Source organism: Olea europaea, unplaced genomic scaffold (assembly GCF_002742605.1).
Source record: "Olea europaea var. sylvestris unplaced genomic scaffold, O_europaea_v1 scaffold1904, whole genome shotgun sequence".
Lineage (NCBI taxonomy): Eukaryota > Viridiplantae > Streptophyta > Magnoliopsida > Lamiales > Oleaceae > Olea > Olea europaea.
The window spans coordinates 60,497-87,735 of NW_019236849.1; the positions used below are offsets into that span (position 1 = coordinate 60,497).

Here is a 27,239-nt window from a genome sequence, read left to right on the forward strand (position 1 = left end):
AGTTACCTGTGCCGGAGACTTTTCAGCGAACGGAGCTGCAACGGCTGTTAAGGAGCAATAGGTTATAGCCTTATAGGAGTGCGGCTTTCCGGTGGGCTTTCTATATTGGTCCATTGGGCTTTTTGATCTGCGAACGCCCGTAAAGAAGGCCACTGGGCTTTAAGCCCACTACTAGATCCATTTGCCGCAATGCTTATTACTCATGGAAACACGGAGTTATGATTTATTTATTGTACAAATGTCACCTCCCAACTTTTTCTTCTTTAACATTTTCAATAGAAGAAGACCCACCATCAATAATTTTTTCTGTCCTTTCGAAAATGTTGGATCGACGTAAAGTTCAGCAACAGCCACAATTCTCAAATTTTATTATACAAGTAATAGTAATTTACTTCAATTTCGATTGGAAATTTGTATAAATTATATATTTTGATCACGAAGGATTAGAAGGGGGAACTTGGTAAATTTGTCTTTCAGTAACAACAAATTAAGCCTCTGTTTGATGGTATTAAATTCTAGATTTTTATCAAAATTAGAGTTAATAATTAATTTTAACTACACATCTCATTAAACCCATCACTTATCAATCATATATTTTATCAACTTTAATCAAAATTTGTTAAAAATTTTAATTTTAATCCACTCCAATCAGGAGCTAAATATTTTTACGAGTAGACAACCATACAAAAAGCATCAAGTGCATATACAAGACTGAATAATTCAGCTTTTAGTTTGGCCAACCCCGAATTAGTCACTTGATTCGATACCAGCCACTTTAGGGTTAAACAAAAACCCCAGGGAAAAGGTGTATATCCACTTTTTGCCTAAGATTCAATTGCTTTATAAATAACTACAAAGCAAGGTAGAATGGCCCTTGGATTAAAAACATATAATTCCTCGATATTTGAGTAAATTCCAGCACATCCAGCTACGGAATCATAAGAACGAATAGGTGACATGCCAATTCTATCTTCTTCAAATGTTGCATTATTCACCACTTGCTTGACTCTTCCAGCTATAACACGACACACAAGCATTGCCCTTCGCACATCCCCACTTCCAAGGCAATCGTGGGCCCTCCCACTACTAGCAGTTGTGTGAACACCACTCACCTTGTTTCCTTGAAAGCCATGTCGGATGATAGTGCACACTCCGCAACCTGGGAAGGACCCGCACAACCTAGTTGACCCACGAGTGCCAAGCGAACATATAAGTGTTGTGCAGTAAAACCTTAACAACTCATTTCCATCCGCTGCACACCGGGGGTTTTTCTTGGTATTGCTATTTGCACGTATTTTAACTGCGTCTCTACTGTCCTCAAACCGTTGGATTGTGCGTTGAGTGTTGTGTACTTTTAATACTCGCTCAATGTTGCAAACTGAGTTATCCTTCTTGAGCCAACTTGATGTGAAGATAATCTCCACTATGTTGCGGCTTGAATCTTCTTCGCCGATTTCAGAAACTACAAAGAACCAAATGAAAAATATAAATGCAAGAAATACTAAGTTAACAGTAGGAAAATGCTACTCTTACCGACGAAAGGTATACTAATTTTGCAATTATTTATTTGTGTTTCAATAATCAACATAAATTTACGAATTTGAAACACATCTAGGTTAATTCTTCGGTTAGGCAATATTTATGTAGATAGAATATGTACTATTAAACCCACTTTAGAACTCTAGACAAATGCATTAATGATTGACATTTGGATTTTTAGTTAGTTTGACATAGATGAGATCGTATTTGAAGGAAGACAAAATTGCAACTGAGGCAATATGTTGGGGACCAAACTTAATACCAAAGCAATACATCAAGGATCGATAGTGAGATTCTCTGCATATATTAGCTACGTGACGCTGAAATGTAGAACATGAACATGGACCAAACAAATGATAGCTACAATTCCCAGTTTATATAATTTGATGGGACACAAAATAATGCATTATTGATCTAGACATAGCAGATGTAACCCCTTCAAATTAGGACAAAAAATACAATGAGGAAAATGTCATATGTACAGGGGTATTGTTTACAGAATTTTTACAGAACACTCACATGAAATGAGCACCATGTGATTAAAATATTGTAAAAAAGTATCACCCCACGCACTCTTCATGTGTGTGTCCTGTACAGGGCTTGTACATGTAGCTTTGCCCATACAATAAACATAAGTGTCCTGCCACAGCTAGAATGACAAAATAAGTGGCACAAAAAGTCAAAAAAAACATTGGCCTTGTCCTATTTTTTAGCTACTTTATAATAATTTATATAATCATAGAAGACTTTGGGCTATACACGAAAAAAGGACAGCAAAAATAAATACTAACATGTACCTGCGTGCCTAATGGCTTGATGATGTTCCAAGCTTTCAATTTTTGGGAACACATCTCCACATTCGGAGCAAGCACATATAGTTGTTCTTGGCAATGGATACCTGCAAAACAAAATATTGATTGGAATTAAAATTAAAATTTTAATTTAGATCAAAGTTAATAATTAATTTTAACTACATATTTCACATTATACACAACTTCTCGATCGCGCATTTTATTAATTTTTATCAAAATTTACTAAAAATCTTATTTTAACCTCCCCGAACAGGGCTTATCACAATTTGTTTTTCTTTTAGGGCAACATTTTATTTAGCAAGATTTCAAACATTATTAATTAAATCACGAACAGCAAAGGTTTGGTCATAATATTGTCGATAATATAAAGAAAAGAGTTATAATAGGTTGACAATGATGAAGTATTATAGCCTACTGATTTATAAAAATTGTACACGTCTTTAATTTTTATGAAAATATTGTCTCGGCTTAAGTAAGTTCATCATCTCTAACTTTTTAACTAGGCCGTTGGGTACCTGTTAGGATCAACAATCGAGTGACACTCATAACACCCAGAAAGCTTCCTGAATTGCATGCCTCTGGATGATCCTGCTATATATGTTGTACCACCGCCACCACTTGATCTCACTGAACTAGAAATTGACCTTGAAGAAGAAGATGACCAATTACTACTTTTCTTGCTCAAAAGCATCGTTTCTTGCCCCGGGGAGTTATCCGCTCTGTGAACGACCCTTGTGTTGCCATGAACAATATCTCCAAATGGACAAATAGAACTGCAGGAAGAGCTCAAAAAAGTTGCAGTGTTATTCTTTGAAGGATCGTGAATTTTTGAATCTTGGATTTGTTTGCAACTGAGCAAGTTCTTGATTTGGTTCCATGAAGAAGATGACGTCTGGTTATTCTTCTGGTGCTTTTTCTTCCGCTTGGACAGTTGTTTCTTGGCCACCGCCGCCGCCTGCTCGGGTGGGAAACTGAGGACTGCCATGAAATCACAGTTTTTATTTAAATACAAAGCTGAATCCTGAATGGGAATTGAAATTTGTTAAATTCCGCTGTGCATGTTTAAGTAAATTCCCAACATAAACCATTGCCCCCTTCTTATCATCTTTCCTTGCCAGACCATTAGCTAAAGCACTGATAGAAGCTCCACTCACTTCAGCTCGATGATAAGGCAAGTGCCAAGGAACGAAATATTCCTGCTGGGATGCACAGTCCTCTTCAGTTTTAGAAGCCAATGACTGATCTCCATCTCCAGAGTTCGATTGCACAATTTTATGTGACACAACATCTGAAGATTGGGCAGGAAAATTGTTTGACTGCTCCCCAGGACCATTTTCTGCAATTTCAGGGATGCTTTCTAGAGCGAATGTAGATGATGCATTGCGAACTCGAGGGCTACCAGGACCTATCCACTCCTCTAAATACTTTTGAGTAAGCGGAGTCCATTTGTTAATCAATAATCTATCTTCTTGTTCCCTAGCCCAAACTGTAATTAGGACAAGGCCACCTGTTTTAACAACACGAATCAATTCATCTACTGCTTTCCTCCTCCTGCTTTCTGTGCTCAGGTGATGTAACACAGCAATGGAAATTGCAGCATCGCTGTAACCAGTGCGGTAAGGAAGATTTACAGCATCAGCAACTAGAATTTCATGCCCTTTATCTGCACATATTTTGACAAGCGGAGGACTAATATCACAGCCAATGAAATAGCAATCGGAATTCAAGCCTAAGTATTTCCCATTTCCGCATCCTGCATCTAAGACGAGCGATCCTCGAGGCAAAGAGTTTAAGAACATTTGCACTTTGGGCCACTTTGCAAACCTAGTAGAATTAAAATGGGGAGCAATTGCATCATAAACGCGATGAACATACTTCTTCTCAATTTCTGGGGTCGAGTGAACTTCTGAGGATAGACATTTTTGTTCAGACCTCATGGATATAGATGGTAAAACATGCAAATCTGCATCAGAAACAGGGGAACACAAACCAGAGGAATTATCTACCCCTATTCCTTTCATACCATACAATCTTCTCGTATGATGACGGACGGAGGTAAATATGACAGTCGAGCAAGCCAAGACTCCTTCAATGCAAAATGTTCTAGCTCTCACAGCATCAAGGATCATAACATAATAACTGGCAAGATTCTATAGTAGGAATACCAAGAAAAAAATTCAAATCAGCCAATACACAAAAGAACGACTAGAAAAATATGACATGCAGCAAAAAAGCACGAAACACAACTAAATTGAAACAAAAAAGTGCCTGCTTTGGTTTAAGATAATCTCTTCTAATTAATAATCAATAAAAGAAAGTACCAATAGATGCCTTTATCTTGAGGAGAACAAGAACCCATAAAAGAGAAATGGATGCAGAACTGCAGATTATCTGCTAATTCAGATCAGAGAGCCAATTCCCTATCAAGGAACACATACAGATTGTTCACAGGTATATATAATAGCTCCCAACTTATTTCCACGAAAGAGAGGGGGGAAGGCAAAAGAAGTTCTTTAGTGCATTTTTTCATACATATTATGTGCATAATCAAAAACTAATGTTCATGTCACAACACTAAGCCTAACTACAATACAGCTTAATCACATCAAATTATTGAGGGAAAATTTAAATCAAGAAAATAAGATATTATTCAAATCAGAACCAAATATTCGAGTAATTGAGTTACCTGTGCCGGAGACTTTTCAGCGAACGGAGCTGCAACGGCTGTTAAGGAGCAATAGGTTATAGCCTTATAGGAGTGCGACTTTCCGGTGGGCTTTCTATATTGGTCCATTGGGCTTTTTGATCTGCGAACGCTCGTAAAGAGGGCCACTGGGCTTTAAGCCCACTACTAGATCCATTTGCCGCAATGCTTATTACTCATGGAAACACGGAGTTATGATTTATTTATTGTACAAATGTCACCTCCCAACTTTTTCTTCTTTAACATTTTCAATAGAAGAAGACCCACCATCAATAATTTTTTCTGTCCTTTCGAAAATGTTGGATCGACGTAAAGTTCAGCAACAGCCACAATTCTCAAATTTTATTATACAAGTAATAGTAATTTACTTCAATTTCGATTGGAAATTTGTATAAATTATATATTTTGATCACGAAGGATTAGAAGGGGGAACTTGGTAAATTTGTCTTTCAGTAACAACAAATTAAGCCTCTGTTTGATGGTATTAAATTCTAGATTTTTATCAAAATTAGAGTTAATAATTAATTTTAACTACACATCTCATTAAACCCATCACTTATCAATCATATATTTTATCAACTTTAATCAAAATTTATTAAAAATTTTAATTTTAATCCACTCCAATCAGGAGCTAAATATTTTTACGAGTAGACAACCATACAAAAAGCATCAAGTGCATATACAAGACTGAATAATTCAGCTTTTAGTTTGGCCAACCCCGAATTAGTCACTTGATTTGATACCAGCCACTTTAGGGTTAAACAAAAACCCCAGGGAAAAGGTGTATATCCACTTTTTGCCTAAGATTCAATTGCTTTATAAATAACTACAAAGCAAGGTAGAATGGCCCTTGGATTAAAAACATATAATTCCTCGATATTTGAGTAAATTCCAGCACATCCAGCTACGGAATCATAAGAACGAATAGGTGACATGCCAATTCTATCTTCTTCAAATGTTGCATTATTCACCACTTGCTTGACTCTTCCAGCTATAACACGACACACAAGCATTGCCCTTCGCACATCCCCACTTCCAAGGCAATCGTGGGCCCTCCCACTACTAGCAGTTGTGTGAACACCACTCACCTTGTTTCCTTGAAAGCCATGTCGGATGATAGTGCACACTCCGCAACCTGGGAAGGACCCGCACAACCTAGTTGACCCACGAGTGCCAAGCGAACATATAAGTGTTGTGCAGTAAAACCTTAACAACTCATTTCCATCCGCTGCACACCGGGGGTTTTTCTTGGTATTGCTATTTGCACGTATTTTAACTGCATCTCTACTGTCCTCAAATCGTTGGATTGTGCGTTGAGTGTTGTGTACTTTTAATATTCGCTCAATGTTGCAAACTGAGTTGTCCTTCTTGAGCCAACTTGATGTGAAGATAATCTCCACTATGTTGTGGCTTGAATCTTCTTCGCCAATTTCAGAAACTACAAAGAACCAAATGAAAAATATAAATGCAAGAAATACTAAGTTAACAGTAGGAAAATGCTACTCTTACCAACGAAAGGTATACTAATTTTGCAATTATTTATTTGTGTTTCAATAATCAACATAAATTTACGAATTTGAAACACATCTAGGTTAATTCTTCGGTTAGGCAATATTTATGTAGATAGAATATGTACTATTAAACCCACTTTAGAACTCTAGACAAATGCATTAATGATTGACATTTGGATTTTTAGTTAGTTTGACATAGATGAGATCGTATTTGAAGGAAGACAAAATTGCAACTGAGGCAATATGTTGGGGACCAAACTTAATACCAAAGCAATACATCAAGGATCGATAGTGAGATTCTCTGCATATATTAGCTACGTGACGCTGAAATGTAGAACATGAACATGGACCAAACAAATGATAGCTACAATTCCCAGTTTATATAATTTGATGGGACACAAAATAATGCATTATTGATCTAGACATAGCAGATGTAACCCCTTCAAATTAGGACAAAAAATACAATGAGGAAAATGTCATATGTACAGGGGTATTGTTTACAGAATTTTTACAGAACACTCACATGAGATGGGCACCATGTGATTAAAATATTGTAAAAAAGTATCACCCCACCCACTCTTCATGTGTGTGTGTCCTGTACAGGGCTTGTACATGTAGCTTTGCCCATACAATAAACATAAGTGTCCTGCCACAGCTAGAATGACAAAATAAGTGGCACAAAAAGTCAAAAAAAACATTGGCCTTGTCCTATTTTTTAGCTACTTTATAATAATTTATATAATCATAGAAGACTTTGGGCTATACACGAAAAAAGGACAGCAAAAATAAATACTAACATGTACCTGCGTGCCTAATGGCTTGATGATGTTCCAAGCTTTCAATTTTTGGGAACGCATCTCCACATTCGGAGCAAGCACATATAGTTGTTCTTGGCAATGGATACCTGCAAAACAAAATATTGATTGGAATTAAAATTAAAATTTTAATTTAGATCAAAGTTAATAATTAATTTTAACTACATATTTCACATTATACACAACTTCTCGATCGCGCATTTTATTAATTTTTATCAAAATTTACTAAAAATCTTATTTTAACCTCCCCGAACAGGGCTTATCACAATTTGTTTTTCTTTTAGGGCAACATTTTATTTAGCAAGATTTCAAACATTATTAATTAAATCACGAACAGCAAAGGTTTGGTCATAATATTGTCGATAATATAAAGAAAAGAGTTATAATAGGTTGACAATGATGAAGTATTATAGCCTACTGATTTATAAAAATTGTACACGTCTTTAATTTTTATGAAAATATTGTCTCGGCTTAAGTAAGTTCATCATCTCTAACTTTTTAACTAGGCCGTTGGGTACCTGTTAGGATCAACAATCGAGTGACACTCATAACACCCAGAAAGCTTCCTGAATTGCATGCCTCTGGATGATCCTGCTATATATGTTGTACCACCGCCACCACTTGATCTCACTGAACTAGAAATTGACCTTGAAGAAGAAGATGACCAATTACTACTTTTCTTGCTCAAAAGCATCGTTTCTTGCCCCGGGGAGTTATCCGCTCTGTGAACGACCCTTGTGTTGCCATGAACAATATCTCCAAATGGACAAATAGAACTGCAGGAAGAGCTCAAAAAAGTTGCAGTGTTATTCTTTGAAGGATCGTGAATTTTTGAATCTTGGATTTGTTTGCAACTGAGCAAGTTCTTGATTTGGTTCCATGAAGAAGATGACGTCTGGTTATTCTTCTGGTGCTTTTTCTTCCGCTTGGACAGTTGTTTCTTGGCCACCGCCGCCGCCTGCTCGGGTGGGAAACTGAGGACTGCCATGAAATGTAGAAGAGATAGAAAATGGAAGAGAGGTTCAGTTGAAAATTCTCTTTGTCATGAAAGTCGTGTACACAGAAAGATGCTCTTGAAATTTGACAGGAATTTCTTTAATGGAGAGGGATCCAAGAAATGTAGATTATATGTGCGTGGGGGTGGGTTGGAGAAGTGGATCTTCACTGTAATAAAGTTTATTTTCTAATTCCAATGTTTTGTGTAATTTGTATTAACCCCATGATACGTTTGTCTTATTGAGCAATTGTACATGATTTTTTATATAGAATAATGTTAATGTTATAAGAATAAATAAAAAGTATTCTTGAATGTACTTAAGAATTTGAAGCAGTGTTGTAAAATTCGGATCGGACCCGAAAACCGTCTAATTTATGGAAAATCTCAACTTGTATAATTTTTTTTGACCATCATCGATTCGACTCAAAAATTTTCTAACCTATGGAAAATCTCAACTTGCATCATTTTTATTGACTATGGTACGATGACTGGGTCAAAATGGGAATTCATCAAGTGGTCAAGACTACTTGAGTGCTTTGGGCCCAAAATTTGATTGGAATGATTAAACCATACACGTGAAGTATTAAGACTGCAAAGTTTGGTGTTTATACAAGTAACATGCGTCACTATTTGCTCACTTGGAGTTGCTCTTTTTTCTTTCTCCTTTCTTTTTCCCTGAATAAAAGTGGGAAGATGAGGAAGCTATCAATGTCCTTTGTCTCGTGAAGGCCCCTTTGCTTAAAAGATTGATTATTTAGAATGTTATGCTCGGATAAGTGTTATTGGTGTCGTGGTGGTGGGGTAGGGTGTGGTGGTTAAGGCTATGGTGTTGTTGGTGTTACAGATTGGTGTTATTGGTATCGTAGTGGTGGTGCCGACGACAGCGATGGGTGGCAGTGTTTGTTTGGTGATGGTCACAAATTAATTGGGTTGATTGTGACCATTAAAATGGCAATCCGTGTCCTGAAAATTGTGACTGTGACTCGCAATTGCATATGTGACTTGAAAATTGTGACCGTGAGTCGCAATTGATTAATTTGTGGATGAAAAATTAATCGTGATCAATTAATTCAATAACTTGAAATGAATAAATGAATTGTGACCAATAAATGTTTTGAATATGTGAATGATGAATAATCTGTGACTTGTAAAATTTTTGGATTCATGATTGAAAAATACTCTATGACCTATAAAATTTTTGATCTGTGATCGAGAAATAAGTTACGCCCAATAATTTGATAAGTTGTGATTAAAAATTAATTTGTGACTAAGTAATTTCATAATTGTGACAAAAAATTGTGACCTAAATATATTAAATTAATAAAATAATTAAATCATAAATAATTTTTAATAAAAATTTGATTTTTGAATTTTGAAACTTATTTTTTTAATTTTGAAATCTACCATATTTAATTTCTCATTTATGAAATTTTCCCAAAATTGATATATGGCAGCCTAGAGGGCTAAAGCCCAAGCAGTAAAACTAGCTTGTGCCTTTGTTATGAAGCCCAAACCTATCCCAACCCAATTTATATTATGTCCAATTCGGGCAATGTCAGATTGAAAATAAAAGGAAATTAAAATCTACTTAGGGTTTACGTTTGTCCCTAAACCCTTCATGCAAACAAATTCAATCCAATTATTTTAGGACCTTTCAGTAATTGATCATATTCTCCTCAATAAAGATGGATTCTTTAATATCAGATATGTCGATAAGCAAATCTGGAGGAATTTCCTGTAAAGATCAAAACCGTAGAATCACCTGGGAGGGCTGCAGCGTCTTGCTTGACATCAATGACGGCGATCGAGTGCTTTTTGCTCGTCTCACTGCTGGCTCGTAAGCCATTATTCTCATTCGCATGCAGGACATACTCATATACGTGATACATATTTGAAAAAAAGTACTTGTTTTGGGAATTTTCAGGAAAATAAAAATTGGAAACAAGAATTGCTCACTGCAGCCTTTGATTGGGTGTCCTTTTGGGTCTTCCTTTCAAGTGGAGGACGGTAAAGAAGGGCCAGTTTTATCCCGTGTTTTGCAATCTACTAAAGGTTTACCTTTCTGCTCAGTTTTGCCGGAAACAACAATTTTTTTGCTATTTTATTTTTATTTTTTTTACTGTCTACTTGTTCTGCTGTATGTTGTTTCGTGATTTTACTGCTTCAATAAATTGATTTCGTTTCCATTGTACATCTTTTAAGTTATTTGTAGTATATACGAGTTTGTGGTAATATGTATCTACATACAGTGATCAAGCATTAATCTGAAGACTGCGGTAAATATTCTACTCTCCAACTCGAGATGATCTAGTATTTAACTGATATCAGAGGGGACAAAATATTTGTGTTATGAAGTCATTAATCGTTAACTTTGTTGATGATAATTTAAGTCTTAATGAGCTGCTTGATTACTTGAGTGGAAGATTTCTTTGTATTTCCCAGCAATCTGTGTGTTTGTTTAATGCTTTTTTTGTTTATTTATTGATGATATTACTTTTATTTGGACACTTTAAGCAGTAGTAAAATGTGTGAGCTAAAATGTTTAAGTTCTGAGAGCAAGGGAAGATTTTCTTCAATGACAATGACAAAGCACGTGACAAAATGAAAAGCAGGGGAGAGCAATTAGACTGAAGTACACGTGAAACGCCAAAAGAAACTGAGCAGTTAAGAGATTGTGGAAGAGTGTTTCTTTTTTTCCTTGTGGAACGAGTGTATATACTCTAGTAGTGCTGTTTGACATTTTGTAGATCCATTCTAAGACATCACTCATAGATGTTCTCCTACTTCTTTTAAGCAAAAAAATAAAAAATAAAAATAAAAATCAATGCTGATAAATTTGCTGAATCATCGCTATTAGGTAATAGTCTTCAAATCACGGAGGAGTCCAGAGATAACCGAATGTTGGTTGATAACAACAGCGCCCAGAGTCTCACTGGTGAAGATATAGACGAGATGCGAAGGTCAGAGTTTTTTATATATATGTTAAGAGTTAAATCAATTTTGCGACTCCTACATTGTTTTGACTCATAGAATTATTTTTCTTTAGACGGCCTGCAAATTTCTGTAGTACAACTATTATGCCTCCATTTGGGAAGGATTTATGAACAGTTTAATTTATGAATAGATAGACATGAGGGATGGATAAGTAGATAGTACTTGTGGATCCATTGGATGTGTGGTGGAAAATGAAGTTTGACCATTTATATATAATTTATAAATTTTACCAAATGTTAGGTATGCATCCTCATGTGAGCATCAACATGTCTTGTCATGGATATTGACTCTCCTTGAACACTTCAAGACATGATTAACTAATATGTTACAAAACTACTCAACTGATTCAAAAGATTTCACCAATAAAAAAGTCGGAACTAAAAGATATTTATTTTAATAAGACATTAAAATATAACAATAATTATAGACAATATATACAGATTTACAATTGTCAAGAATTTGACATATTTTGACATGTAGGTCTCCTAGTTTTTTGAAAATCACGTGTCATCATATCCGTGCCAATGCTTCTTAGGTTATACTTTAACCTCTTCTTTGTTGAGGGAAAGTTTTGTTTGCAATTTTTTACTCTATTGCATTTGCTTGTCAATCAATATTCTTCCAAAGTACTGCTCATACCAATCGTATCTATCCTTATTGCATTTGATGGGGTTTGATGCAGAAAAGGAGCATCTGGGGATGAAATAGTTAAAGCACTCATTGCAAATAGTGCAACATTTGAGAAGAAAACAGCCTTTTCTCAGGTGCTTATGGCTTATATATAAACTGTGAATTTATGTTGGAAAATTTATCTGATTATAAATCTTTCTGCAGGAAAAATATCTTCTTAAAAAGCAGAAGAAATATGCGCCAAGAGTACTTCTAAGACGTCCTTTTGCACGAAGGTCAGCTCTAAAATCCTTTGTCCTTGTGGCAAGTTTGGTTAGGCATCGTGTTTTTAATAACAATAATGAAATTATAATGTCATAAGGAACTATTATATTATAATACTAATGAAATTTCTTTAATTCATTTGAGCTTTTGGCAAATGTTTACATGTTAATGTGCATAAATATTTGTTGTCCATTTTTTAATACCTAATATTGAAAGCCAGACCGAGCTTCAATCAGTATTCAGGATTTTCTCATTCATCCTTGTTGGTTTCTACTCTTAATGAGTTAATGTTATTGGCTGCTGACTCTGCTATAAATGTGTATGGCCAGAATACGAGATTAACGAGTTCTATGACTCTTCATTTTCTGCATCATGCAATTTAAACAAGCATCTATATGTAGCTGTACTCTGCTTTATGGCTCATGTCAAAATCCTTTAAGATTATCTGAAGTGGTAATTGTTTTTTAATGTTCTCATGAAGTGGTTACTTTCAGATTGTACACGTTTGGAGCTTGCGTGCGGAGTCTATCACCTAGTCTTCTTTGTCTAAAAGAATGTGATTGACCTGATAAGTAAAGTAAAGAGCTTAATTTAAAATGATGTTCTGAGGATATTGACATGCTGTGCAACCTGAGGTTTTAGGATATTTGAGCTTTAAAATTCTTTTCATCCTTTTATATCTTAACTAAAGCATGATTTGGTTTGGATTGTGCAAAGTATTCCAATCTTCGAATGATCAAGCTGTGAAGGAAATCAAAGAATCATTAAGAACTAGTTATACTTGTAACGACAAAGTTTATTAATCATCTGGGGGAAAAAAAAAAAAGTCATTTTTTTATTTACAGATGTGAACAGAAGATGTAGGACTCACCTCTCTGATGAAGTCTTTTTTTTTTTTTTTTTTTCCTTTTTTCTGGGGGGGTGGTTTCTAAATTTGGACGTTTTAAATCATCTTTTGCGATAAATTTTTTTTTTTTAATTAATCAGTTTTGCTAGTTGTTCAAACACTTCACTTGGATCTATAAAGTGATTAAATCAGCTAAAATATTACATGTGATGATGAGGCAACTCTTTTTCAAGTTGAGTTATTTTAATTACTCTGAGTGAAGGTTTATGAATGGTCAGCTCCTAGCTATTTTGGAAGTACTTTCATATCTGATGTTTTTTTTTTATGATTCCCACTGGTAATATACTGCATCCTTTTCCTTTCAGCATATGTGAGGCATACTACAAAAAGCATGCTGAGAGAATTGGGTAAGTATTACATCACTTGTTAACTTCAACCGTTTCACAGACGAGTGTTGATAAAATTTCATTTTCTGTTTTCAGCAATATATAAGTGGCAGCTTTTCATTCTTTTTATTTTATTTCCAGGGGTGACGGAGTGAGAAACTGGTAACTTGTAACCAAATTTGAAAACCTATCATGTTATGACTAAATTTTCATGCTAAAATCTAGTACTCCGAAACGCCTTGTTCTTGCAGCTTACGTGAGGCCTTTTTATTTTAAGCAGGCATTCCATTAATCAATCTTCGATCATGACTAAATAGTCATTTCTTCTCTCTCTGTCCTAATTCAAATAAATTATAACAGAGTCATGCATTTTAATGTTGCCTCACAAATATGACACTTGCATCCCCATGAGAATTATGAAACTCTCCGTCATTCATAAGGAAGAGTTATGTTAACAATTATTTATTCAAACATTACTTTAGGATTCATTCAACTTTTCTTGGGAAAACCTTTATCACATTACTGTAATCACTAATTATGACGTGCAAAAGGACGTGATTGGCCTTGTCAATTAAAAGGTCTAACTTTTAATTTGCTTAATTGCCAGGTTTTTGCGGGTGGACACATTATCCCTTCTGCTTTCTTTGGCTAATGTTAGTGCATACTCAGATGTACTTCTAGTTGATATGCTCGATGGTATCGTTACTGGTGCTGTGGCAGAACGTTTGGGAGGTATTTGATTTCTTTCATTCATAGAAAATTTGATCCTTGAAAATCTCAGTTGAACTTTAACAGCTGTGTGAAGAAACCAGTGACCATCTCAAAGACAAATATGTAAAATTTCATATATGGACCATAAATCTCTGAACTGCTTATGTAAGCAGCATATTGTTGATTCTGTGACTTTTGAGTTCCAGTTTAACCATTTACTTCAGTTGTTGCCACCAACTGGAATATTTGGAGGAACTTATTTGGATGATCAAATTAACATATATGTTATTAATGTTTGGGCTCCATTAAAATTTTAATGCATTTTTCTCTTTCTTCTTTTCAACCACATATTTTTCAATAAAATAATATTACACGTAAATCCAAAATTTATCCTACTTTTTTAATCACACTTTCTCAAAAAAGATCACTATTCCAAAATACACTTTTACCTAAAACCTCATTAAAAAGGAGTCCAAACAAGGGCTAATTAAAAGTTTAATGCCTGCTGTGAACACAAATGAGACAAGCAATGTATTCTAAGGTTTTTTTTATTAAGATATATGTTGAAAGTTTCTAATATACTGTTAATTTTCTGAAACACTTGTGTCCTTGTCATGTTCTGTACTAGTAGGTACTGGTTATGTGTGCAATACATATCGTGGAGTCACACTATATCCAATTAATATTGTACAGATGTTCAATTTCAATAATGACATAAGCCAAAGGTACATTTTCTTGTAGCCTGGAAAATCAACTCCATTTGTTTTATTTCTGTGTCATGTGATGCTATTTTGGTTTAAGTTTCTATTGAAAATTATGACATTCGATCTTCCCTGAGTCTAGGATTGTGCACTCTTCAGTAGCTGAACTGCATTCCTATGAAAATGGAACTTCACCACCAAATGATCAACTTGAAGATGCCAGTACTATTAGAAGCCAACAAAATGTGCACAGCGGTTTAGCATTCTATTTTATTACTCTCTCTCTCTATTAAGTATGCCGTGATGATTTTTTTGATGTACAGGAACAAATCTTATCTCCTTCAGCTCAAAATGCTGACAGCATGGAAGAAAATGAAGATGGGAATATGGAAATCATGACTGATGTTGCTGCTTCTACAAAGGTTGACAAAGGTACAAAGGCTGGTCGGAAAGCACCAGTCGAGGCCATTAAGTTATGGAAGGAAAATGGATTTTCCAGGTTGACTGCAGTTTGCAAATCATTTTCTTGGGACACTAAGCCTTTGTTTGGGCCCCGTTATGTTGGAAAAATAGATTTTGTAATGATGATTTTTTGGAGAACTTGTGATCAAAAAGTAGAAAAAAGGTTTGGGTTTACGTGTAAATTATTTTATTGGGATAATTTGTGGTCAAAAATAAGTTGGAAGAAAAATGAGATTTGAAATAATGGGGCTCAAACAGGGGCTTTATAGTCTTAAGGTTCTGACTTCTAGTTTCTTCCCCCTTTCAGTTTGATAATCGCTGCTCCAAACCTTGATCCATGGGGTATTGTAAAAGAAGTCCTTCCACTTCTATCCTATTCTGCATCATTTGCTATTTACCATCAGTATCTTCAGGTATTTTCTTTAGTAAGTTTGTAAATTGCACATGTCCTTTCAACTGAGATATATGTGCTATTGTGCTCTTTAGCTGTCATTTACACTGCTCCAGAAATTTCTTAAAATAAAATGTAAGTATAGAAGATTCTTCTAATCAAATGATTAGAAATATATTTTTTTTATGTCTTGTACCCTATGCATGCTTGTTTGAATGTGATTTCTGGATGAGGATTGTTTCTCCCTCCCATATTTTTGGTAGGCAACAGATACTACTGGATAAAAAATGGGATGGGGTAGTTGTATTAGTGCGCTAATCATATAAGCTCTTGAGTGGATAGAACTGAAAAGAGATGTCTCTTTGGTTAAGAGTTGCCAGTCGCCTGTTTCAAAAATATATTATCTTTATGATCAGTTCTTTGTTAACAATGAAATAGGTTGTGCTCCCCAAGCTTCTCTCTGCTAATTTCTTTTTGCTAATACTAAAGCCTGGTGTTATGTAATTATTTATTTGATGGAAACTTTGAACATGATCTTTTGGGTTGTCTTATTTCTTTGATGAACATAATTAAAAATCTATTTCCTGATTAAGTTCTTTTTGATCATCAGCGAGGAACTGAAAAGGTAGTATTTAATTGGTTACTGATTCTCATATGCTGGTTTTTGTCATGGCGCATGTATGATTTTTGTATGGGGTGCGGAGGATTGGGGGGCTTGAGACTTAGAAAATACATGCAACAGGATTGATCTAACTCTATTTTTTTGCAGCCTCTAGCTACATGCATGAACACTCTACAGGCTGAGAAATTGGCCATAGGCTTGCAAATTTCTGAGCCTTGGCTACGTGAATATCAGGTTAGTCTAGTCTTCAATCTGTCCAACTTTTGAAAGTCTTATTGAACAGACATGCAGTGACCCAGCGCTTTTTTTGTGTGTCATTGCAATTGAGTGGTTAACTGAAAAGCTAGTTTTGGGTTTTTTGTCAAGAGGGAGTGGGCTTTATTTATACAAACTCCTTTGACCCCTCCCAGATTTCAATGGGGGATGTCAAACTTCATAACTAAAACTATTTCTGATTCAGTTCATACTATGCCCATTAAAAAATTAAAGTCATATACTGATGTAATTTTTTTTTGAATTTTTCTTGTTGAATCAAGTTTCCTTCAGAAGTTACTAATATTTCTGGAAAACACTCAGGTTCTTCCATCAAGAACTCATCCGCACATGCAGATGAGTGCAACCGGGGGCTATATACTGAGTGGCACTCGGATAAGCGGCGGTGATCAGACCCAAACGATGTAATTTTTTCCAGTCTTGGGTCACCGAGTTTTGACCAGATGGTATCCTAAGCATCCCTTTGTAACGAGTGCATAATTTATTAGAAAAAAATTTGTTCACAATTTTTAGAAGGTACTATCTGAACTTTTTTAATTGTGTAAACTTATTTCTGGGACGTTAATTATAAAAATAATGAATTTATTATTTATAAGAATGTAGATTGGCTAAAGAAATAGCAAGAATAACTTCGCCCATATCATCACTTGTGAGGTGCTTAATCGAACCCCACCAACCCGAGGATTTCCATAGTTGTGATACCTATTAGTAAGAGAAGACGAAGTGTGAAATAGATTCCCGTGGACAATTATAGACCGTCTCAATATGTCTTAATAGAATATCAGTAACTAATAAATTAGTTGACAAAATTTTATCACATCTAGTTTGATCTTATTCGATGTATTCACTTAAGCTACCAAATAAATATATTTTGCATAAGATAATAGTACCTCATACATTGTTATTCCCAAAGGTCCCAATATGAGGTTGAAAGAGAGACCAGAAAGTAAAATCTTGTCGACTTGCATGGACCAGAAAGCAGGATCAAACTCTATTCAATCCACTAGACTGTGTAGATCTGATAACGGAATCGAATGGTAAATGCACTTACGATTAAGATAGATCCTTCATCTATTACCTAATGTAATTGATCGACCCACCAAAGGGTCACGATTAACACATGAAAAGGAGCTACTCAACATCACAACTTGGTAATCGACGCAAGTTTCAATGAGTCAACAATCACATATCTAGAACCAGAACTGATTCATAAAGAAGTTCACGGACCTTTGTTTTAGGGTACCACAAGTATATAAAGAAGGCCAACTTAGCTTCACTGTTCATCGGAACCCTTCACAGGCAAATAAACAAAACAAAAACTTTATGCATAAGTCAAGCTTGAATAAAACTTGAAGTATTTTGTTCTCATCTGCTTCGAAATATTTACCACCCAATAAACATGTCGCCAATCTTCTCACAAACTGTCAACCCAGCAACCAGGATCCTGAAAATTCAAGATCTTACTGCTTACTACTTGTACTTGCAACTAAAGCTTTTAAAGGCACATATGCAAATATGTAAATACCAATACTGGCACCAAAATCCAAGAAGCCGATGTCAGGCTTGTTCATTTCCACAGTTTTAAAGCATTCGAAAGCAGGATAGTCATAACCCAAAACCAATCTGCAACACCAAATGCAGAATATATGAATCTTGCAATTGAATTAATAGGACCAGAACTTTTTATCAGCCAAAACTGAAGGTAGCACATACACAAGTCCTCTTGTTATTAAACACCCAATCATCTTGACTCCATGAAACAGACAAATACATCAATCGCTAGGTCAGGATATGTACTTGATTGATAAAATTTGAGCTTGCAAGCATAGCATCGCCAGTTACATTCCAACAATCATCCAGAAATACATTATAATTGTTCGAAGGAGGAGAAAGCAGGACGTCACTCGAAAAAAAAAAATGGAAAATCGAAGGTAGAATTGGTATTAGCATACAAGTGCAGTGCAGTATTGTTAATCTCAACCAGTAAAAATAAACACAATACGAAAGCATGAAAAGCCACCAATGCATTTTCTTTAAATAAAACAAACTAAATACAAAATTAAGTTAATTAATTATCTACACAAATACATGCACATATTAGAATTCTACATTTGAAAATTAAAAATTATAACATTTTTAGCGAGTAAAGGAAAAAAAAAAAATCATAAAAGTGAAGCATCGGTGAGAAATTAATCATCACCTAAGCAATAATGATGGTAATGTAATAAAATAGGAAATGACCCCAGTATCAAGATTTTCCGGTGTATGAACAATCTGCGCTGCCGTATGCAACGGCAAACCGTAAATACATTGACAGAGTTAAGAGCGAGTAGGGGTGAAGAAAGAGAATGAAACACGGGGGAACCAAGTACATCTGTTTCGCGCAGGTAGTCGCTAACAATTAAAAAGGAATCAGACGATTGTGTAAGGGACAAACCTCTTGAGATAAAGTCTCAAAATGGGATGTTTTATTGACAATGACTTTACAATTGAAATTTAAACAGAAATGTCTCCAAGGGGCGCAAGCACACGAGTACTGAAAAGATATGTTTTAAATCTAAAATAAGAAATTGAAATTACATATTCTCTGTTTGAGAGTATTTGATTCGACTTTTTTCTGCTCTATGTCTTTTCTTCCTTTTATATTCATTTGATGCTCTCTTTTTGATCAACCATTTAGAAATCGCTTAATTGCTTTATAACTGCCCATTTTCTTCATGGTGGCCAATTTATCGTGGAACTACCGTCTCTAAGTGCTACCATTACTCTTTGTCGTTCAACTGTCTTCAACTGAATATCCTTGAATTGTGGAACGTGATAAGATTACCCAATAACTACTTCGATAATTGCACTTTTGGATAACCATAACATCTCGTGTTTGCTAAGATCCTGGGCGATTTAAAGGTTTGGGCGAGAACAGGGTCATAACTCTGGACGACTGCGAGGTACTTCATTTGCTCAGATCCTGAGCGTCTTGTAAGTTTGGGCAATGGTGTTACCGCGTTCGTGGGCTTCCAATGCATTCATTAATAACCCTATTTGAGCATTTATCCTGAATTGCCCAGTTGGACTTCATTCTTTGGGCTATTTGAATTGGGCTGCACTTTTTGCATGTCAACAATTACCCCCCAATATAGTAGAATTAATATCAATTATTAATTTTTGTCATATTCACTTTGTGTTTCCCAGCAACATTTGAAATTCCTAAGAATTTCAATCATTATTTACTTCCATAGATTGAAAAGGTACGACGTTGCAAACCCTTATAATCCCCAAATACACGTCATTTCATCGCACTACTAAATCACGCATCATTGCTTCGCGCTTCTCTCTCGCAATATTACTGTTCATCTTCTTGCTTCTCTGCTACATTTCTCAATCAAACTTCAACAAAGCTTTATTTCGTTCCTAATGGCTGCTTCACAATCTCAATCTAGTGACTCTTTCAGTTTCGAAGACTTCCAGAAACTCCTCACTCGGCCATATATAACTCCGAACTTCCTCGCACCAGCCAATGCAGAACTCAATGAGTTCTACCTAGGTCCTTCATTCAACAACGCCGAGGCCGTCGAACAAGTGGCGGTGGGCCAGCTGTTCCCTTGTACCCAAGGCCCTCCGTTTCTAAACTCTTTGCCACTGAAGCCGCTTTGCGAAAGAGGTATTCGTACTTGATCTAAATCTGATGTCGTTTTTCGTAGATGGCATGCTTGCCTTGTAGACCATGGTCCTACCAAGGCAATTTTTGATAGTGTTAGGATTTTCGATTTGTTAGAAATCTCTCTTCAACCCCCTATTTTTGATTCAGCGCTTTTCTCTATTGCATTAAGTTTTTGGTCCTCTGAGTATAATACTTTTGTTTTCCCTCTTGGTCCCATGTCCATTACTTTAAGGGATGTTGGGGCCTTAGTAAATTTGCCACCTTTGGGCGATACCATTTTTCCTGGTATTTTGATTTCTGGTGTCGCCCCAAAATTTGACAGAAAACTTACCGAGTCCTATTCAAGCCTGCAAAACTGTTATAATCACTCGAGCGCTGAGCCTTCCCATGCTGAGTGTGTGGCCTTTATTTAGATTTGGCTTTGTAAATATATTTTGTGTGTACCAAGCATGAAGTCTTCTATGAGCTATTTACCTATAGTACACGAATTGGCGCGTGGCAGGCCCCTGAATTTGTGTTCTTTCTTTTTGGCCGCTCTCTATAGAGGCATGGCTTCTCTCCAATTCCAATTGAAGAATGGTGCATCTCCCGCTGGCAGTGGGCCTCTTTGGTTCACTCAAATGTGGTTGAGAGCCTATTTTTCCTCACTTGGTGCTCTATCCTTTTCCTTTTCTTCCGTTAGCTGCTATGGGCTAGCTATTGGCCACTGAGCCCTGTAAATATGTCCAGAAGGGATATTTTTTCATTCTTTTATACTTTGAATTCAATTCCTTCTTTCTTTCATCTTTCTTCCTTTTTAACTCCAGATTATGTGTAACCCCCATCCACTCTGGACAGCGCGAGCACCTCTCTACTCGTTTGGGTTCAGTTTTTGACCGGGAGGGATTTGTTCGATGATATTTTGACTGGAACCAATGCTAAAGTTGGGGTTGAAATATATGCTCCTCAATTTTTTGCTCGTCAACTTGGTTTTGGTCAAACTTGGCCTGTTCCCCCTTGTTATTCTAGAAATTTGATAGATCGCTTCCACACCATTAATAAGGCAGAGGCAGAAGCTATAAATGTTCGCAATTTTTCATTAGCCCTCTTCAATCCTTGCCATGCCATCCATCCTCTTTTTGAACAACTCTGGCCATCAATGCAGCGCAGATTGTTTGCAACTGATGTCAATCGCGCTTTCCATTCACTGGATCAGCCAGACATTTCTTCCACTTCTCCTGTTTTGGTCACCCCTGTGTCCATTAGGAGTCCCTCCTCTTCCGTTCATGCTAAATAGTCTGTTCGTCCATCTACTTCTCTTCCTGACAAGCCTACTGCAGCTAAAAGTGTCTCAATCCACAAACGGCCAACCTCAGCATCTCCCATTTTGGAAGATGATGATGATGACACTCCTCTCATTGTCAGGAGAAAGGTAATTAAATTAGTTTACTCACAAGCATACCTTTCTATACTTGGAACTTTTCTATGTGCTGATGGCTTATTCGGATTTCTTAGAAAAGCTCAGCCTCTCTTTTGAAGGCTTTGGTGTTGGCAGCTCCTGCTCTATCACCTTCTGCTGAGACTACTTTATCCAAATCAGTTGATGAAGGGACTACGCTTAAAGAGACACCTTCAGTCCCGAAATCTTCATCACAACCAATGGATGAGCCACCTTCTTCTCAGAGCATCAACCTCCCAAACGTTGAACCAGAAGGTAATACATTTTTTTGATATTTTACCTTCGCTTGTGCTATTGGTTTTTGATTTGTTGTCTTTTGAGTTTTGCAGATGCTCCCACGAGTTTGCCGGTTGTGGCAAAATCTTCTCGCTCAGACAAGGGAACGTCTTCACAAGTGGTGGAGCCACAGGTGGTAGATTTGGCTGGGGATATGCCACCTCTCAAGATTGCTGATGAGGTAATCTCTGCTCCACTTTTACTTCCACTTTGTTCATTGTAGTGAAAACCTTTAATGTTGGCAACTTTCTTTGCAGGACGCTGATAAGATTGTGCGTTCCATCCAGGACTTGTTCACTTCCTGAGGGCAAGTCAAGACGTCTCGCCCTGCTTCAACCAGTCGTCCTTCTATTTCTTCAGAGGAAGATATGAAGTTCCTCAAGAAGTCGATATTTGAGTATGTGTCCTTTATGGATATGGACATCGGTCATGCTAGTGCTGCCAAACATAAGGATAAGTTTGAGCATTTGAATGCCAAATTGGAGCAAGCACTGACACTTCCGTCGCTCAATCTTTCTGCTGATTTTAAAGTAACGTTGAAAGTTGTCCATTCCGAGGTTATCTCCTTGCTGGCCAAAAATGTTGAACTGAAGGTCAAAAGTACTCAATATCTTTGCACTATATCTGAAAGAGAATCTTTGCTTCTGGAGATCAACAAAGCTGAGGACGAATTGAAAGAAATCTCGTCTGAAGTCATGATTGAAGACTCTTTGATGACTAGTTTAACTGTACAAATGAAGAAGTTTCAAGCAAAGATAGACGACTGCAAGGCGAGAATGGCTGCCAAAAAACGCAATGCCTCCCAAGGAATTGAGCGAACCAAGTCTTTGGTCGAGCAGTACAAGAAGCTGGAGGTTGATGATGATTTTGTGGCCGAATTGAATATCACTTCTTCTCAACAGAGTGAGAATTGGGGGAGACTTAGGGAAATGATTCGTTCAGTCTGGGTCGATTTGTAATTAAGACATCTAATGCCTTAACTTTTTTCTTGTAATTTCATATTAATTTTCCCCTTGTAATCTCGTACTGAATTCTGAACATACCAGCAACCATTATCATTAATGAACGATTAACTTGTCTTCTTGTGTATTTATTGACGTTGTCTTTAATCGTCAACTCCCCAAACATTTAACTGCTTTATGCCAAGATTCACGCACATTTTCTCTTGGTATTTCTATCTCTTTCCCCAAGATTTCGGGCCATTTGATTCTAGTTACTAGGCACGAATGTGGCTGTTCATATTCTGTCTCTTTACCTTCACGCCTCTATAAATGCACTTATATTCCACACTTGTCATTTTCACTTCCATTTTCTTCTTCAAAACCAATTTGCTGCCATTGTTTGACATTTCGACATTCGATCCAAAACCTTCGTCTTCCATGGAAATGGATCATTTGATCCGCCCATTTTGCCATCTTTCTTGATATCACCTTTGGTATGGGAGATATAGAAAATATTCTTTGGCCAGCAAAGTTCTTCCCATCGTCTCCATGTTCCTTACAAGGAGTTCGATGATGGAAGACAATTTTTGAGGACGCCTGCAAGCCATCTTGCTTGCTGAGAGTGCTTTTCAGCCTCCTTACCCGTCATTGCAAATATGCATTTAGGAAGGCGACGTGAAGGCATTTCATCTTCTTTCTGCTTGCTGAGAGTGCTTCTCGGCCTCTCTGCTTGCCTTTGCAGCAGTGCGATCAGGATGGCGATCAAGGCCAGTACACCCTCTTACTCGGCGATTGACCGAAAAATTAGTTTGCTCTTAATTGTAGTTTATAGAGCATTTAGCATCTTGTATTTTGCAGCTTTGTAATGAACGTTTGATAATAAAGGAATTTATTTGAACGTATTTCGCGCTGGCCCTTTTTACTCTATGATCGTTCAACGCGATTTGATTACGCTTTTATTTGTTCACTTTCCCATAAAGAAGGAATATTTTTTTTTAAATATTTGCCATTAATGAACCTCATGTGCTTAGTGCCGTCTAAATCTTTCAAATGATAGGCTCCATTAGGCAACACATTATTTACTTTATATGGTCCTTCTCAATCGAGCGATCACTTGCCATACTTTGGATCTTTGCTATCCAAAGGGAGTACTGTTTTCCAAACCAATTCGCCCAGACTGAACGACTTGGCTATAACTTTTTTATTATAAAATTTAGCCATTCTTCGTTTTTGAACTTGCAATTTATCTAGGACGTCTAAGTTTAATTCGTCCAACTCCAATAAGTTTTGAACTAGTGATTCGGTATACTCATCACCACTTAACTTATGTTGCAAATACACTCTGATCGATTGCAAGTTGATTTCCATAGGCAAAACAGCCTCTTGTCCATAAGTAAGTTGAAAAGGAGTAATTTTTGTACTTAACCGAGGCGACGTTCTATAAGCCCATAAGGCCTTATTTAGACATTCGTGCCAATTTCTGGCATTTTCATCTATCATTTTCCTTATGATATTTTTTAGAATCTTATTAGAAGATTCTGCTTGCCCATTGGATTGAGCGTAATATGGTGTGGAGTTCACTAATTTAACTCCAAACTCGCTCAAGAATTTATTCACTTGATCCCCATTTAAAGATATTCCGTGATCTACCATCAAAGTTTGTGAAATTTCAAATCTATAAATGATGTGATCACAGATAAATTCTGACATTCTTTTGGGTGATCTCTTTTAAAGGTACCGCTTCTACCCACTTAGTGAAATAATCAGTCGCAACTATAACAAAGGTATGTTGCTTGGATGATGGGGGATAAATTTTCTCTATTAGGTCTATCGTCCAACCCTTAAACGGCCAATGTTTGATAATAGGTGCTATCTTTCGTATTGGCGCTCTTTGTATTGGATCATACTTTTGGCATGCTAGACAACTCCTTGCATACTGAACGCATGATTCTCCCATCTTTAGCCAAAAATATCCACTCCTAATAATTAACCATCTCATCCTTTGGCCAGCTTGATGAGCTCCACATATCCCTTCGTGCACTTCAGCCATGATCGTCCTGCCTTCTTGCAAACTTACACATTTTAGCAATCTACCATCAGAGCGTTTCTTGAGCAACTCTTCATCTATCAGTGTATAGTTTAGCAAATGCAACTTCATTCTTCTACTATCTCCTTTATTAGGTTCTTTAAGGAACTCCTTAATATCTGTCCTCCAATCTATTGCACCTCCATCTTGTATACAATGAATTTCAATCGTTTTAGCCCTTCTTTGGATCACGGGCAATATTGTTCCATGCTCACAAGTGGATTTTCAATTTAAAACATTTGAGTATCCTGAGGCCATCTGGGCCAATTCGTTTGCTACGTCATTATATATCCTATTAACACATTGAAACTCTATTTGGTCGAATTCTTCCAACAACTCTTGGGCGATTTCATATTGACTTATAATAGAATCATTTTGACATTTAAAATCGCCAATCAATTGGTGAATTACCAATTGAGAATCACCTCTAACGATCACATTCTTTATCCATATATCTATCATTAATTCCAGGCCCACGATTAAGGTTTCGTATTTGGCTTGATTGTTGGTGCACATTCTGTCCAAAGTGAATGCGAATTTGTAACAAATCCCTAAAGGATTTATCAATGTTACCGCTACTCCTGCACTTTTAGAGGTTTTCGATCCATCGAAATATAAAACCCAAGGTTTTAATTCGAAAGAATTGATCTCTAATTCAATTTCTTCAGGCATATCAAGGCATGAATGATCAGCTAGAAAATTAACCAAAGCCTGATTTTTTTACTGCCTTTTGGGGTACGTATTGTACTTCGAAGTCTAATAAGGCTAATGTCCAAAGGCCTACCCTTTGGTGCAAAATAGGGCGAGAGAAGATATACTTAACCAAATTTACTTTAGAAATTAAATAAACGGTTACGGGCCGTAAATAAGCCTTTAATTTTGTACATGTGAAATACAATACAAGACATAATTTTTCAATGGCGGAATAATTACATTCACATTTTGTTAACCGTCTACTCAAGTAGTAAATCGCCATTTCTTCACCAAATTGGTCTTCCTGCGCGACCATTCCAGCTATGGATTCTTCTTCAGCCGATACATACACTTTCATTGGCCGTCCTTGGATTGGTGACACAACACTGGTGGACTTGATAAATATGTCTTTAGGCTTTCAAAAGCCTTCTGATACTCTTCTTTCCAGACAATTCGTCCTGATTTTTCAACTTTAAAAGCGACAAAAATGCTTTAGTTCGCCCTGCACAGTTAGAAATAAAGCGTTTTAAAAAGTTTACTTGGTCTAGAAACCTTTGCAATTCTTTTTTGTTGCTAGGTAGTTTGGCCTCTAAAATGGTCTTCGCTTTATTTTTATCAAATTCAATCCCCCTTTTGTGTACTAAGAAACCAAAAAAATTCCCTGCATTAATACCAAATGCATATTTCAAGGGATTCAACTTTAGTTTATATTGCTTCATTCGCTCAAGTGAACATCTTAATTATTCAAAATGGTCTTCTTCTTTAAGGGATTTGACCACTATATAATCTACATACACTTTAACAAACTTGCCTATCATATCATGAAAGATCAAATTCATTGCCCTTTGATAAGTTGCTCCTGCATTTTTTAGGCCGAAAGGCATAACTACCCATTCAAAACATCCTAGAGACCCAGGGCATCTAAAGGCAATTTTGTGTATATCTTCCTCAACTATGTAAATTTGATTGTATCCTGAATACCCATCCATGAAGGAATACATTACATCTCCAGTAGTCTAGTCTACTAAAGAATCTACCGTAGGCATTGGATATTCATCTTTAGGTGTGGTTATGTTTAGATTCCTAAAGTCTATGCACACCCTTAGTTTACCATTCTTTTTTAATACCGGCACGATATTGGATAACCATTCAACATATCTGGCCGTTCTAATAAAGCTTGCTTTTAATAATCACTCTATCTCTTCCTTAATTTCAGGGAGTACATTAGGAGCGAAACGCCTAGGAGGTTGCCTATGAGGTTTAAAATTAGGCTTGGTTGGTAATCTATGTTCCACCAAATCTCTATCTAAACCAGGCATATGTTCATATTTCCAAACAAAATAATCTTTGTACTCCTTTAATAAAGCGATTAATTTATCACTAATCTCTTGATTGAGCATTTGGCTGATGAACGTTGGGCGATCTTCTCTTTCATTGCCAATATTCACTTTAATCAGGGGGTCTTGTGCTTGAGCGTATCCAGGTTTG

The 27,239-nt window shown here is 36.4% G+C and overlaps 4 protein-coding genes and 1 pseudogene across 6 annotated transcripts; 1 reads left to right on the plus strand and 4 right to left on the minus strand.

The window, feature by feature from the left end:
- Positions 1–682: 682 nt before the first annotated feature.
- Positions 683–3,336, minus strand: LOC111378942. Its single transcript, XM_023002239.1, has 3 exons — positions 2,867–3,336; positions 2,337–2,437; positions 683–1,462 (listed from the first exon to the last, which is right to left on the minus strand). The coding sequence occupies exons 1-3, from the start codon at positions 3,334–3,336 to the stop codon at positions 825–827; spliced, it is 1,209 nt and encodes a 402-aa protein (XP_022858007.1). The 3' UTR covers positions 683–824.
- A 17-nt stretch (positions 3,337–3,353) lies between these two features.
- Positions 3,354–5,188, minus strand: LOC111378936 (alkylated DNA repair protein alkB homolog 8-like). Its single transcript, XM_023002228.1, has 3 exons — positions 5,038–5,188; positions 3,431–4,501; positions 3,354–3,365 (listed from the first exon to the last, which is right to left on the minus strand). The coding sequence occupies exons 1-3, from the start codon at positions 5,143–5,145 to the stop codon at positions 3,354–3,356; spliced, it is 1,191 nt and encodes a 396-aa protein (XP_022857996.1). The 5' UTR covers positions 5,146–5,188.
- A 525-nt stretch (positions 5,189–5,713) lies between these two features.
- LOC111378941 lies at positions 5,714–8,572 on the minus strand. 2 transcript variants are annotated; one of them, XM_023002237.1, is made up of 3 exons: positions 7,900–8,572; positions 7,364–7,470; positions 5,714–6,493 (listed from the first exon to the last, which is right to left on the minus strand). In XM_023002237.1, exons 1-3 carry the CDS (start codon positions 8,367–8,369, stop codon positions 5,856–5,858), a joined length of 1,215 nt encoding a protein of 404 aa, XP_022858005.1. In that variant the 5' UTR covers positions 8,370–8,572; the 3' UTR covers positions 5,714–5,855. The 2 variants fall into 2 exon arrangements, with proteins under 2 accessions (XP_022858005.1, XP_022858006.1); XM_023002238.1 differs by having other exon boundaries at positions 7,370–7,470; positions 7,900–8,571.
- Positions 8,573–9,944: 1,372 nt separating this feature from the next.
- LOC111378943 (tRNA (adenine(58)-N(1))-methyltransferase non-catalytic subunit trm6) lies at positions 9,945–17,257 on the plus strand. Of its 2 annotated transcripts, none has more exons than XM_023002240.1 (13): positions 9,945–10,215; positions 10,303–10,430; positions 11,236–11,338; positions 12,055–12,136; positions 12,207–12,277; positions 13,479–13,520; positions 14,107–14,231; positions 14,839–14,935; positions 15,054–15,156; positions 15,235–15,410; positions 15,681–15,786; positions 16,534–16,620; positions 16,963–17,257. In XM_023002240.1, the coding sequence occupies exons 1-13, from the start codon at positions 10,064–10,066 to the stop codon at positions 17,065–17,067; spliced, it is 1,377 nt and encodes a 458-aa protein (XP_022858008.1). In that variant the 5' UTR covers positions 9,945–10,063; the 3' UTR covers positions 17,068–17,257. The 2 variants fall into 2 exon arrangements, with proteins under 2 accessions (XP_022858008.1, XP_022858009.1); XM_023002241.1 differs by having other exon boundaries at positions 14,842–14,935.
- A 584-nt stretch (positions 17,258–17,841) lies between these two features.
- Positions 17,842–18,404, minus strand: LOC111378937 (annotated as a pseudogene).
- Between the last annotated feature and the right edge of the window lie 8,835 nt (positions 18,405–27,239).